Here is an 11,958-nt window from a genome sequence, read left to right as displayed (position 1 = left end):
TGAGAGATCTCCAGCAGGAGTTTGCCTGCAGCCCCTCGGTTCCTCCCACCACAGACATAGGAGGGGGGCAGATGCGCTGAGATAACCCCCTGCAGCAGGTCCACAGGAACAAAAAGCCCTCGGCCTTCCTGCTTTTGTCTCAACTGCATCTCTTCCCCACCTGGCCCCGCTGTGCCACGGCCTCCTAGTTCCCTCCCCTCCTCACTACCAAGAGCAGGGGCCAGGGCTGCTCAGGGTGCAACTCCAAATTCAGGGTAGAGCTTAAAAAAAGAATACCTCTGTCCCTTTCAGGTGAGTTCAGTGTCTCAGGTCTCTGAGCCCACCTCCTCTGGGCAGCTAGAAGAGCAGGTGAGGGGCTCATCTTCTGAGCTACCTGTGGAGGGGGACCCATGCGGGGCCCCGAGGTCCTCCAGCAGCCTCAGCAGAGACATCCCATCTCTCCGCCCCGCTGGGGCCTTGAGACAAACTTTCTAGGCAGTGGCCATTCCCAAAAGCTGAGCCGGAAGCGCTGGTCCTGTCCAGGTGCTGCCAGCCCGTCTCCCATCAGCCTGCTCCATGTCTAGGGCTCCACCCACCCCCAGGCACTTTCATTTACAGAACTGAGTGTCTGGCCTTGCAAGCCCCTGGGGTGAGTCTGGCAAGTCCTGCCTGCGATGTCTGTTCTCTGGCCTCTGTGCCCTGTGCTTCCAGGGACCTGGGCTAGGAAGAGGTGCCATGTCACCATGTCATTTCCTAGGGATGGGTCATGCGTCCTTGTCATTTCCTTCTGTCTAGGGCTTATGACGGATGACCTGTCCTGGTCAGAGTCACTTCCATACTCAGCTTTCCTGTGGGCACAGCCCTCTGCTTGCTGCTTTGGTGCTTGCCCAAGCCAAGATCAGAGAGGGTAACTTGGAGCAGGAACGGCCTGGGCAAGGGGAATAAATCTTGCACTTAACTTGTGGGGTGGAAGAAGTTAGGAAGAAATAGCACCTAGAGATGGTGGCAGGTGTCACGCTCCAGGACAGGTCCAGATGGGGTTCCCCTAAAAAACGCGTCCCCTCTCCCCCTGAGCCCTGGTGGACACACTAGCCAGATGAGATGCAGTCTGTCCCCAGTCTGAGACTCTTGGCCTGGGGCCTGCAAGTAGCCCTACCTCAGGATTACTCATGACTGACTACTTTTGTTGTTATTTGCCCAGCCGGTGTGTGATGGAGTACCTAGACCATGCCCTGGGGCTCAGGCCTGCTGCCCCGACTCTCCTCCCCAGGGGGGGTCAGCAGGACCTCTGTGGGAACCCGCTGGGTCAGGGCATTGTGCAGTAGTGCCATAGGGTTCAATTTGATAAAAGGAGAAAGGATGGAAGGAAGGAAGGAAGAGAATTCATCAGGGCCCAGCTCTAGCCTTGGGTTTGAAATGGCCCGAGGCGGACCAGCGTGGCTTCACTCTTTCCCAGGCTTCATTGGTTCTAGAACTGACCTTCAGCACGTGTGTTTGCAGCAAAGTGTCTCTGAGGGAACAGAACCCCTGAGAAGACCCCACACGTGGCAATGACAGGACCTATGGCAGAATTCTCCTCCTGGACCTCCAGGCCTTCCAAACGGGGCCGAGAGCAGCCCAGCCAGGCTGTGGCTGAATGCAGGTCCCCCAGGACAGGACCCCTCCCAACCCCAGAGCCTGTGAGCCTGGAGAGGTGAGACCAAGGGAGGCTGCCCTGGGGTCCTGCCATCCCGGGCAAGGAACCGGACAGCAGCTGGCCTCGAGGGCCAGCTTGCCGAGCGGGAGCCGGCAACATCTGCAGTGTGAGCCCCTGGGCCCCAGCAGCCTGGCTGGAAGGCTGTGTCCTCTGAGTCAGTGTGTCCTCCCCAGCAGGTGTTCCTGGGTCAGCCTTAGTTCTCCCCCCACCACCACCCCCATGCCCCACAGCAGCTGCCCCAGAGCCTGGCTGGACCTGCTCCCCCAGGACCCTCCAGCCAAGAGCAAGATCCACCATCCCCCGCCTTCCTTGCACCCCCTCTAACCCCCACCGGGCTGGCAGCCTCCAGGGAGGGGGCTGGGTTCGAAGGGTTGCCTCGGGTGAGCCTGCGCTCTTGGTCGGAACTGCGGTGGGAGAAACTATTATGTTCTGGCCAGAGCGAGTGGCTTCCTGGGAGATCCTCTCCCTCCCCCTCTCTGCCCTTTCTTAGCGTAAATAACCCACCGCCCAGCTCCCTTGGCATTAGCTGGAGGGGAATTTTTCTAAAGGATGAAGTTCCTGGGAACCGTCCACCCTTTTTCCCTTTCGTCTCATGATGAAAGCTCTGTACACCAAGACTTGGCTGGCGGTTCCCGGGTCAGAACTAGCTGGACCAGAAAAGGAGACACTGGCCTTCCCCTCCCCTGGCCCCTTCGCGGGTGACAAGCCCAGTGGGCCGTCCCTTATCTCTCTGCCGTGTCATCCTTCCCCAGGGAGAGGACGGGGCCCCGCCTCCAGGCGCTAGAGCCAGGAGGGAGGCATCCAGCACAGAACTTCTCAGAAAAGTCTGTCTGCCAGACTCCGGGGACAGACCCGGAAGATGGAGCTGCAGGCCCCACTGGCAGCAGCGGGAGGGGACCGTCCTTTCCTGTCGGCATTGGGTTCGGGCACGTCCCATGCCTCAGACTCTGCCTCTCCCCAAGTCGTGGACTGAGGTTTCCTGGCCCCATTTCCCTTGGGGGCTTCCCAGCCTCCACTCACGCCCCAGTCGGGAAATGCTGGGTGGCCTGAGCTGGGGAGCATCCGTTCTACAGACGAGATGCCCAAGCTTGGATGGATATAGCCCCCACTCAAGGTGTGCCCCTGCACTGCTCACTAACCCTGAAGCCACCCGGCACCCTCCCCTACACCCATACATACCCCCACCCACCCATAGGGACTTGGAAGGGGCCTCAGACGGGAGGAAGGGCCACCTTGCACTGGCCCTGCCGATGCCTGGCCTCTGCCCAGCCTCCCTTTCCAGTATCTTGAAAGAGAAGACAGAGCCCCACGTTTCTGTGGTGCCAGCAGGACAGGAACGGGCTTGCTGAGTTCAGGAACTGGTCACAGCACAACTGGAGCAGGAAACGCAGCTCTCACACCTGGCTGTTGACTGAGCGTCCTACCCTGTCTCCCGCCCGGCCCTGCCGGGCTCCTGGGCCAGCCCCTGCCCTCCCAACCAGAGGAAGTTTCCAGAGGACGGAGACCCAGGTTCAGCCTCCCCCAGCCTGCTAGAGCCCCAGTTTCTGCTCATGGTTTGCTTCTCTGACCTTCACAGAAACAGGGCCTGGGAGAGGAGGGTTGAGGTGCAGGAGAAGCCTGGCGTGTCCCCGGTGCCGCGGTCTGTCCCTTTGTCTGGATGAGAGCGGAAGGACCCTCTCTCACCTCTCCTCTCAGTGCAGAGACCGCGGGGAGGAATGGTCTGGGCGACTCTGCTGATAACGAAGCCCTTTTCCCCAAAGAGGGGAGAATGCTCCCAGCCCTCCTTCCAGGTAGTGGGCACGGTTCCCATGTACCCTCACCTGCCCTTTGGACGATCGGCTTATACAGTGTGGTTAACAGGGCTCTTCTTCAGAACTACCTCTTCCTTCTTGCTATTCTCGTCCCCACCCCACCCCACCCCCCAAAAAAACAAACGTATTCAGAATAGTTTCCCTGGGATTTTCCCTCCAGATTCAATTATGGGAATCGGCATTAAGAATGAAGTTGTGAAACCCGTACACACGTAGCCGCTCTTTTCTCTCAGTAAATCCCCGCTGCACAGGCTTTCCTCCAGGGCACTCCTCAGATCCCAGGCCCACCCTCACCACGCCCCCCTCCCGGGAAGATACCTTCTGCAGGGGAGGGGAGATCAGGGGGCTGGGGGCCTGGCCAGGGCCTCCACCTGAGCCCGCGGCCCAGCGCCTCCACGCCCCCTTCGGTTGAGGGAATGTTTACAGGTGAAAGGTCCTTCTCTCTCCTCTGCCACAGCCCTCCCGGGCTTTCACACCCACCCTGCAGACAGGCCCCGCCTCCCGGCCGCCAACCGACGGCTCCATCGCCCTCGGCTCCATCGCCCTGGGATATTTTCTTCGGCTTCCACCACCTCTCACCATCAGCTTGCTCAATGCCCCTCTCTGGAAGAGGGTGCTTCCCAAGGTCACGTCCCTCTCCCCTGCCCCGCACCTACCCCAGCCAGACCCACCTGGGCTCAGTCGTTTATCATTGGCATTGTCTGGTTTAAAATTAATTAAAATTTTTGTCATTATATTCTGATTATATGAGTAAAGCACACACATTGTAAAGAAATTAAAGAGAAAAAAAAAAAAGACGGAGGAAGTGTAATCCTTCTGAGCCGTGTTTTCACTTCGGTGGATTCCATCCCAACAGATTCCAACCCCCTGCTTCCCCCAAGTGCCCCCAGTCTGTCCTCCACAACCCAGGCTCCCTGCTCCAGAGCAGCGTGGAGTGGCCTCCACTGTCCACTGTCTGGTCCCTCTGCTGCCAGCCCAGTCCCCAGGGCGCCCCTCTCTCCCCGCTCCAGCCCAGCTCGTGCCCCAGCGGCGGTCAGTCCCCCGGCGAGTCCTGCCTCTGCTTCTTGCATCAGCCCGGGATCTGTCTGGTGGTGTAATCTTGGCTGTGCCCCACCCGCACAGGGCCACCTTCACCTCAAATCCTACGGCTCCTTTGAGACCTGGTTTAGTCACTTCCTCCCTGAAGCCCTCTCAGCTGCACACCACCACCGCTCCCCCGCCCTCCCCAGAAAAGCCAGAAGGACCCTTTGTCCTCCTGGTCCACGGGAACGCTGGGGCTCAGTATTCAGTGTCAGTAACCAAGTGATAGCCTTCCTGAAGCATCTTTTCCCGTTTGACGTCTGAGTGTGTGTGGCTGTGTCTTAGTCAAGGTACACTGTCTAGCGCACAGGCTTGAGCCTGCTTTAGGGGGTTGGGACGGCGGGAAAGAGCCGTTTGCCACGACTGCAGAGTTCAGGAGTTCCGAATGCCATGAGCCTCCCGAGGGCAAGGCCAGGCTGGGGAAGGGGGACCCAGCAGGTGGACCCTGCTCACGGAGGCTGGGTCTTCCCCAGCCCGGGGCAGCGCCGCCTGGAGGCACACCCAGTGGGCCCCCTGCTTTTCCCCACTGCCAGGTGGCATGCCACCCAACCCGGCCAGCCTGTGGTATCAGCCACCTGTGGGCCTCAGCTGCTGTGCTGAAGAACAGGCTGGGTCCTGGGCAGGGCAGGTGCTGCTGGAGGAGGGGGGCCGGTGGCCTGTGGCCTCAGGATTTTGCACGTGGTGTTTGAGCTGGAGAAGACTACACTCCAGAGTGTCTGATGCTCTCAAAAACCGTTCTAGCTTCTGCCCTAAGGAGGCTGCTGGGTCTGTGCAAAGAGGCTGTGACCGTTTCTGGGGCACCACCAGGTGCTCTAAAGGGGGAGGGTGATAAGGGCAGGGGAAGTGGGGGGACAGGGGAGCCTTGGCTGGCTCTGAGCTCCAACCCCATTATCACCAAGCTGGAGCCCTGCTGGCCATCTCTAGAGCCTGCCTCTCCCCTCCCAGCTCAGCCTCAGGGCTGGTTATCTGCCACAGGCATGATGGTGGGGTGCTTCCTGCCACCCTTCCTATCTTAGGAGGAGTCTGAAGGGGACAGAGCAGCAGGCACCTCCGAGTGGGGGAGGGGTATGCCCACTGAGTGCCAGGAGCAGGCTGTCTTCCCAGCAGGAGCCTCGCCTGCCTTTGGGGTGGGTGCTCCCCGTACTTCATTTTCTCTGCACAGCAGGTGAATGTCTCATAAACGAATGGGCACCAGCAGAGTCCAAGGGCACCCCGGGATCTAACGTAGCCTCTGATCACATAGAATCGGCCTTCGTCCTGTTTTCACCCCTTGGGGTCCAGGGGGCAAGAGCGAGGGTATGAGTAGGTGGGTAAGGTGGGCGAATGCTCAACCAGACCTCCTGCCCTTTGCCCCCCTCCCCTCGCCAGCCTCCTCCGGTCAGCACGGTGGGAGTGTCTGGACTGAGCCGCGCATCTGTCTGTGCAGGGGTGTCCCCCCGGGCTGAGCTGGGCACCCATGGGGGACCCGTGGACGCATACAGTGGACAGTGGCATCTGGTCACAGTGCGCACAGGCGTGGGTGCCACAGGGAGCAGAGCAGAGACTCGGGGACCACAGACACCAGGCAGAGCTCAGAGTGGACAGGCCCCTCTCGCCCACGGGCTTTCTCTTCTGGAGCCCCAGGATGGGGCTGGGTGACAGTGTGGATTTCTGGATGGCAGAGATTTCTTCTTTTTCTGAGGTGGGGGGGCACGGTCATTCCTCAGGGGCAGAGCTCTGAGTGAGCGGGGCCCTCCTTGAAGACACCTCCCCAGACACTGTCGCGGAAGCCCAGGGCTGGGCCGGAGCTGCACTCAGGGAATCCTGTCTCTCCCCAGGTCTGCTACCTGTGTCACAGCCTCCTGACGCTGGCTGGGCTGGTGGTCGGCTGCCAGGACATTACTCCAGACCAATGGGTGAGTCTCCCAGGAGGCTGGGCTGGGGCCCCTGGGGGAGGAGCCCAGCCCGCTGCCAGGAACTGGGAAGAGTGGGAGGCTGAAAAAGAAGCAGGCCTAGGGGAGCCGGCCTCGTCCTCCTCCCAGCGTCCCACCAGGCCTTCCCAAGGGATACTGACCCGTGCCCCTGGTTACCCCGTGCCTCCCCTCCCTTTCCTGCCTGACTTTTGGGCAGTCACTCAGACCTGTCCTCCTCTTTCTCCGATTTTGTGCTCCCCTCCCCGGCTGTGGCTGCGGGCCTGTGCCCCGCCCCCCACGGCCTCTGCAGGGAGAGGTGCAGCTGCTGTGCATGCAGTTGGACCGTAGCATCAGCACCCACATCCGGGAGAGCCCCCAGGCCATGCACTGGACCGCACTCAAGGACCTGGCTGCCCAGACCTACATCCGCTGGCAGGAGCTGCTGGTCCACTGCCAGCCCCAGGTGGTGCCCACACCAGCCCCCAGGCTTGGGAGGGGAGGGATGTGGTCAGGCGGCTGACCGGAGCCCTCAGTGTGTCCGCCCCCTCTGCAGCTGCCGGGTTCCTGGCTGGAAGACGGGGGCAGAGGGCAGTGCGGGGAGACGTGTCCTCGGTGGGCCATCGCCATTCTTATCGAGAGTCAGAGGACCCCGTGTGGGATTGCGGGGAGGGAGGCACAGCGCAGGCGACCCCGGGGTGAAGGCAAAGAAGAGCTTCACCCCGGAGAGGGAAGAGCCTGGGCCACAGGGCCGGTCTGTCGTGAGCTGTGCCAGGAAGGGGCAGCAGAGGCACCAGCTGTCCACCCTCTGCCCAGTTGTCCTGTGGGCCTGAGGCTGGCCTCCCACTCTGCTGGGGGAACGCTCCCAGGCTGCCCTGGTCCCTCCAGTTTTTGTAGCAACAGCACTCACGCTCCTGACTCCCTCAGGCTCCCTGGATGATAAATACTCACAGCTAATGTTTATTGAATAAAGACCCTCTTCTACATGAATCCACGTAACCTCCATGAGGCAGGTATTGTTATGATCCCATTTTACAGAGGAACAAGCTAGCCAGAGTCACTGAGAGGTTAAACAGCTTGCCCCATCATGCAGGCGGGGGCGTGCAAGTATCAGAACCAGGGCACAGAACCAGCCTGACTCGCGAGCCTGCACATTTAGCACAGTACAGCCCCGGCTCTGGCAGCCTCCCTTCTGGCCTCTGTCCCTTCCTCCAACAGGCAGCCCTGCCACCCCTTCGCCCCCAGCCCTGGATGCAGATGAGCTGGGTCTCGTAAAAACTCTTTCTCCAACCCCCCTCCCAATGCTCCCGGGCTCCCAACTTGCCTTTCCTCTGACTCCCCTCCGCTTGTCCTTCCCCCGTAACCTCTGACTTGGGACTGACACATCAGCCACAGGCTGTGGCTTGGGTCTCAGATTTCACAAGTCTCTGAGAAAGCTGGAGAGCAGACCTCATCCTCAACCCCTAAGGAACTAGATCACACTGGTCTCTGGTGAGAAGCAGTGTGTTTGTCATGAAAAGAAGGAAAAGTGATTCGTGGCCTGGCCGAGCCAGGGGGCAGGTCCCACCTTCCTCTCACAGCACCCTGGGCCTGTGAACAGGGAGTAGAGAGAACAGAGGCAGAGCTGTGGTTGAGTGGCCCGTTGACCTGCCATGTCCTCACCTGGACTGGCAGCCCCAGGAGCCTTGTGGCTCAGCATCTGGCACGGAGGAGGCCTTAGTGGAAATTCAAGGGATGCTGGAGCGCCAGGGAGCGTCACATCGGTGGGCCCTACCTGGGCCCAGACCGTCACATCCTGCTTTTCTCTTTGCCACAGACCCAGTACTTCAGCCCCTGGGAAGACATCTAATGGAGCAGGGCAGGGGTGGCCCAGTGCTCCTGGCCCTGGCAGGAAGTGAACATGGCCCAGCTAACTGGAGGCGTGAAGAATGGAGACCAGAGGAGGACCAGCCAGCTGAAGCAAGCACCTGCCTCCCCCGCTGCCCTGAGCCCCCTCCGGGCAAGGATCCTGCCTCTCGCTGCCTGGCTCATCTCTCAGCTCTCCAAAGCTCTGGTTTTCCTGGGCTTCCTGGGTCCTCCGGCCACCATCCTCCCCACCCTCCTTCCCATCTCTGTGTGTCCCTAATGTGAGGGTTCCTTGTCACGCTAAAGTCTCATTTCAGCATCATTGGTTACAAGAGTTCCTTCAGTCCCTTACTGAGGGCCCGTGCTCAGCACCCAGTTTCCTGACTTCTCGCTTATACTTTGCAGAATTCTCACCCCAGGCAGTCATGTGCCCCGCCCCACCCCCTGAAGCTGAGGGCTGTTTGTAAGCCTTCAGGGAGGAGCAGTTCTGGCTGTGGCCTGAGAGCTATCAGACACCCAGGGAGCAGGGATGGGGAACGTTTATTTGGACCGGTCTGGGACCGGGACTCCCCACTCCCCGCTGCCACTGGGGAAGATCCAGGGAGTGAGGTGGTAGCTCAGGGCTGTAATTACACTTAATTCAGCTTATTGTTGAGCTCCGAAATCAACTCCCAGACTTAGGAGTTGGGCATGGGGGGCAGTGCCGAAAGATCGTTCCCAAGACTTTTTGTTTCCCCTCTGCCTTACCCAAGATCAGTTTTGTGGGCCCTGATCCCTAAACGGGTGCTGGACGTCTTTGACCTGCTCCCCTTGAGAAGTGAGTGAGCCTTCGGTACCCCCAGGAGATCCTTGGGGATCTGCCCACACGTCCAACCCTGAGAATCCATTGCTAGTCCCTGACCCCTCCTGACTCCTTTCTGGGTTGGGATGGGGTTTTGCAGGGGCCACAGGAGGTAGACAGGAGGTAGCAGAGGATGAGACCTGCCCACTGGGCCCGTGCCCCTTCCTCAGCTCAATCCTAGCGTCTGCCAGCGGAACGTCACCGTGGCTGGTGCTTGTGACTTTCTCTGTTTATTTGTCCCTCTCCTTTGTTCTTTCACACGACGGGGGTCAGGGTAAGGCAGGTTAAGTAGGAAACTCCCCCCAAATAAAGGACCTTCAGGCCAAGTGCCTCTATTTGCAGCCCCAAAGTATAGCCCATCGCTTCCTGGGCCTGTTTTGGAGGCTCTCGCTGGGTCCCCAGAGTGCTGGGAGCCAAGGCAGATGTATAATTCAGAGAGCACAAGCACACGACGGAGGGCCGGGTACCACGTCTCCCTGCCTCTCTTCCTTCGCCAGGTGAGAGGTGGAAGAAGCTCTCTGCCAGGGAGGCTTGGAGGCCCAGGCGGCTTGTCTGAGAGTTCTGGTTTCTGTTCCTGGCCACATCACAGGCCCCCTTGGCCAGGGCACCCCTGAGGCCCCAGCGGCATCAGGTAGGCCTGAGATCTCCGATAGCAGAGCGGAGGCTGTGGCGAGCCACCGCCTTCCCCCTCCCTCAGGGCCGCCCCTGCCCCTGATCCCCGGCTCTTCAGTTTGCTCTGGAAACCTGGAAATCACCTTTGAAATTTCCTTTCTTCGTTCTCGCAGCCAAGGGCAGAGAGGGAGTAGGGAGCCCTGAGAGTCTGAAGCAGGGAGTTGCCAATTCTCGAAGCCACCCCTGCTGGGCTCTGAGCAAGGGTTCGAGCTGTCCAGTTTTGCAGGCTCTGGAGCCCTCCTGCCCAGGCCCGGTTCTCGTGCACTGCCCCCCTCCACCCCAGCTCCCGGAGACACTCACCCCCAGGAGAGAGGAGGTGTTGGTGACAGCTCAGGCCCTCCAGAGGCCTCCCTGTAACCTGAGCAGAGGTGAGCACTTTGAGGTCACCCAAGGGCGTACGGCGTCCCCCGGGACGTGTAATGGGCCCTCGCTGGAACTGGCTGGGAGCTGACCAGATCTTCTGAAACCAGTCCGGGACCAGTTAGAGAGCCAGCCTCTAGGCCAAGAGTTCCACAGTAATGCTGGCAACTTGGCCACATACTCTTTCCAGATCCCTAAGCCCCTGGGAAAAGGCTGAGGGATATCCTGGTGGAAGCCACTGGAAAGGCAGCATCCGGGGCTGTGATGACGGATGTTCTCCTGCTTCCTTTGGCGATGGTGGTAGGGAGGGGCTGGAAGGGAAAGGCTTCCCAGGTGGACGGCTTTGATAACTCTCCTTTAGGAGGAAGTGGAGAGAGGAAGTCCTTTTCCTATGTCCCCACTCCCCTCGGTCCCCAGGCCCTCAGGTCCCTGAAGGGTGGCTGACCCAGGCTTTTTCATTTCCCCCCTGTGGGTTGACAGCAGCTCCTGACTCCCTTGGAAGTTGGCCAGACAGTGTTGACTACAGAACCCCACTGTGACCCCTCAGCCCCGCCCTCACCCCCCCTCAGAAAGCAGCCTCAGGAGAGCTGGAGTTCACAGGAGGGGCACCGTGGTACATGACCAAGGTGTGGGAGTGAGAGGGGCCTTGCTTTCCAGAGAAGACTCTTGGGTCCATCTCTAGGGGCCGGACTGAGCTGCCAGTGGGTCCTCAGAGAAACTCGGGGGGCATTTAGCACATCTGCTTTTTCTTGGCCACAAGCGGTTGAACAAATGGGGAAAGTAAGAGGGTCTGTCGAGGCCTAAGGCCTGAAAAGTGGATACCTTCCATAGAATATGATAGACAAGCCCTGAGGAGGCTTGATATACCTATACACAAGCCTTTTTTTTTTTTCCGGGTATTAGTAACTTTTTTTCTTCTTAATTTAAGACCCAGGAATCCTCATTTTTGACCAGTTGTGCTTTTATTTTAAAGTATGAACCATGAGCAAGTAGTCATGCAGGAAACTTTATCCCCTGCCCACCCACCCCCGGAAAAGGCCAGCGCCGGAAAGGAACGGAGTGCAGCAGAAAATGAGTGAAGGTGGAAGAGGGGAGCAGGCAAGCTGCAGCCTTAACTTTGAGGAGCTTTTGGGAGGGAAGGGCTCCGGAGTCTGTTAGCAGGAACTGAGCAGCCGGCCTTGAGCTACAGAAGACGGTCATGGCCAGTGAAACCAAACCACCTGCTGAGACTTTCCACTAGGGCTGTCTTGCAGGTGGGGCTAGGAGCTCAGGTCTCAGCCTGGTAACCGTCACACCTAGAGGTGGGTGGGAGGTGAAGGTGAGGAGAAACAGCAGGAAATGGAGTGTTTGTGGCCTAAAAGTTATCAGGATACCCTGTGACTTAGTGGAAAGACAGGATCAGGAGTCCTAAGGCCTGATTTAACATTCTGACCTTGCTCATTATCTATGTGAGTTGGGGCAGGATGCGTAACCTTTCTGAGAGTCATTTTTATCTATGGAATGGGAGAAACAGTACCTACTTTGGAAAGGGTGGTCATGAGGGCAGAGTGAAGGCAAGTTGCAGGATGTGAAGCACAGAACAAATGTGAGGGGCACCTGCCTATTGATTTACATCCACATAAATAGACGCAGGGTCTAACAGGAAGAGGGGCGTCACACATCTTCCTCCCTGTCAGCTGAAGCAAAGCCTTCCCTGCCCACCCCATGCTAATTAACTGGCTTGCCCCCTATCTCCAGCATCTCCAAGGCCACAGCTTTTCTTTTTTTTTTTTTTTTTTTTTTTTT

The 11,958-nt window shown here is 59.0% G+C and overlaps 1 protein-coding gene across 1 annotated transcript in view; it reads left to right on the top strand.

Annotated features, from left to right (window-relative positions):
* Positions 1-8,658, top strand: part of FAM178B (family with sequence similarity 178 member B) — a 96,717-nt gene extending 88,059 nt beyond the window's left edge. Inside the window, 3 exon segments of the mRNA XM_024743967.1 lie at positions 6,384-6,461; positions 6,769-6,921; positions 8,272-8,658. Of these exon segments, the coding sequence (XP_024599735.1) occupies positions 6,384-6,461; positions 6,769-6,921; positions 8,272-8,304 (264 nt within the window). The 3' untranslated portion in view covers positions 8,305-8,658.
* Positions 8,659-11,958: the final 3,300 nt, after the last annotated feature.

This window comes from Neophocaena asiaeorientalis, unplaced genomic scaffold (assembly GCF_003031525.2).
Source record: "Neophocaena asiaeorientalis asiaeorientalis breed wild unplaced genomic scaffold, Neophocaena_asiaeorientalis_V1.1 scaffold114, whole genome shotgun sequence".
NCBI lineage: Eukaryota > Metazoa > Chordata > Mammalia > Artiodactyla > Phocoenidae > Neophocaena > Neophocaena asiaeorientalis.
Note: the sequence above shows the minus strand (reverse complement) of the source record. Positions and strands in the feature narration are given on the sequence as shown.